Raw genomic sequence first — 961 nt, 5'->3', positions numbered from 1 at the left:
CTTTCCCTCTCTCTCTGTCTCCCTCTCACTGTGTGCAGGAACTTTTCGAGATCCAAGTAAGTGTTGATGACTGCTGCGCTAAACATTTGAAGACATTACATGTTGATCTGATGTTGCATATATTATCAGTCACTGTATATATTTCAATCCCAAACCCTCCTTTTAATGTGCCTCTTGTTTTGGTCTAGAGACGCTTTCTAAGGCCCGAGACCCCTGTGGTATGGAAACTCTGCCCTTGAATGGTAACTTCAACAACAGCTACTCTCTTCGCGCTGGCCCAGGGGGAGGAGGTGGGGGCAGCTGTGATTTTCTAGGAGGCGGTGGTGGAGACAGCCCCCCACCACTCCTAAATCCCCGTGGCTCAGAGACCCTGGGCGGAGGCATTCGACGAAACCTCTCTGATGCCGCGGCCTTTGAGAAAATGATAATCTCTGAGCTTGTGCATAATAACCTTAGGGGCGGAGGAGGAGGCGGAGGTGAGGTAGGGGACAGAGTGTGTGGCAGCCTGGCAACAGGGCGTCCTCAGGGTGGGATCGGTCGGGGGACAGTGGGAGTTGCACCTGAGCCTTCTCTGGGCATGGATGAGCAAGATGACTTTTTGAGAGACGGACGGCAGCGCACCCCACAGGACGTGGAGCTACTTTATAAAGCTCTTGAGGAACCCCTGCTGTTGCAGCAAGCACAGTCGGTCCTTTACCAGAGCGACCCAGAGGAGTCGGAGAGCTACACGGCCGATCTCACCGAGAGCCTGGGTCACAGTGGTCACAGTGGCCAGAGTGCTGGTGGGCAGGGAGGCAACAGGGCGCCTGATTCCCCTGCACGTGACTCCCTGTACACCAGCATCACCAACCTGCGAGACTCACCTTACCCTGACAGCAGTCCTGAGCCCCTGGAGGTGGTCCCACGCTCAGCCCAGCCCCCCGAGGAGCCGTACTCCAGCCCCCGGAGGCCCGCGCGGCGC

At 57.0% G+C, this 961-nt stretch overlaps 1 protein-coding gene across 7 annotated transcripts in view; it reads left to right on the top strand.

Moving 5' to 3' along the window:
- Positions 1 to 961, top strand: part of LOC103392844 (adhesion G protein-coupled receptor L1-like) — a 185,543-nt gene that overhangs the window by 179,099 nt on the left and 5,483 nt on the right. For 4 of the 7 annotated variants that reach the window (XM_008329582.3, XM_017040470.2, XM_017040471.2 and 1 more), the window contains 2 exons: positions 39 to 56; positions 189 to 895. The exons of 1 other annotated variant lie outside the window; for it this stretch is intronic. In XM_008329582.3, the coding sequence (XP_008327804.1) occupies positions 39 to 56; positions 189 to 895 (725 nt within the window). Of the gene's footprint in view, positions 1 to 38; positions 57 to 188; positions 896 to 961 lie in introns of those variants that run through there. 2 more of the 7 variants (XM_025064165.1, XM_017040475.2) reach the window with 2 other exon arrangements.

This window comes from Cynoglossus semilaevis, chromosome 17, assembly GCF_000523025.1.
Source record: "Cynoglossus semilaevis isolate Cse_v1.0 chromosome 17, Cse_v1.0, whole genome shotgun sequence".
In the NCBI taxonomy this organism is placed as follows: Eukaryota; Metazoa; Chordata; class Actinopteri; order Pleuronectiformes; family Cynoglossidae; genus Cynoglossus; species Cynoglossus semilaevis.
The sequence above is the reverse complement of the archived record's forward strand: the minus strand, read 5'-3'. Positions and strand labels throughout refer to the sequence as shown.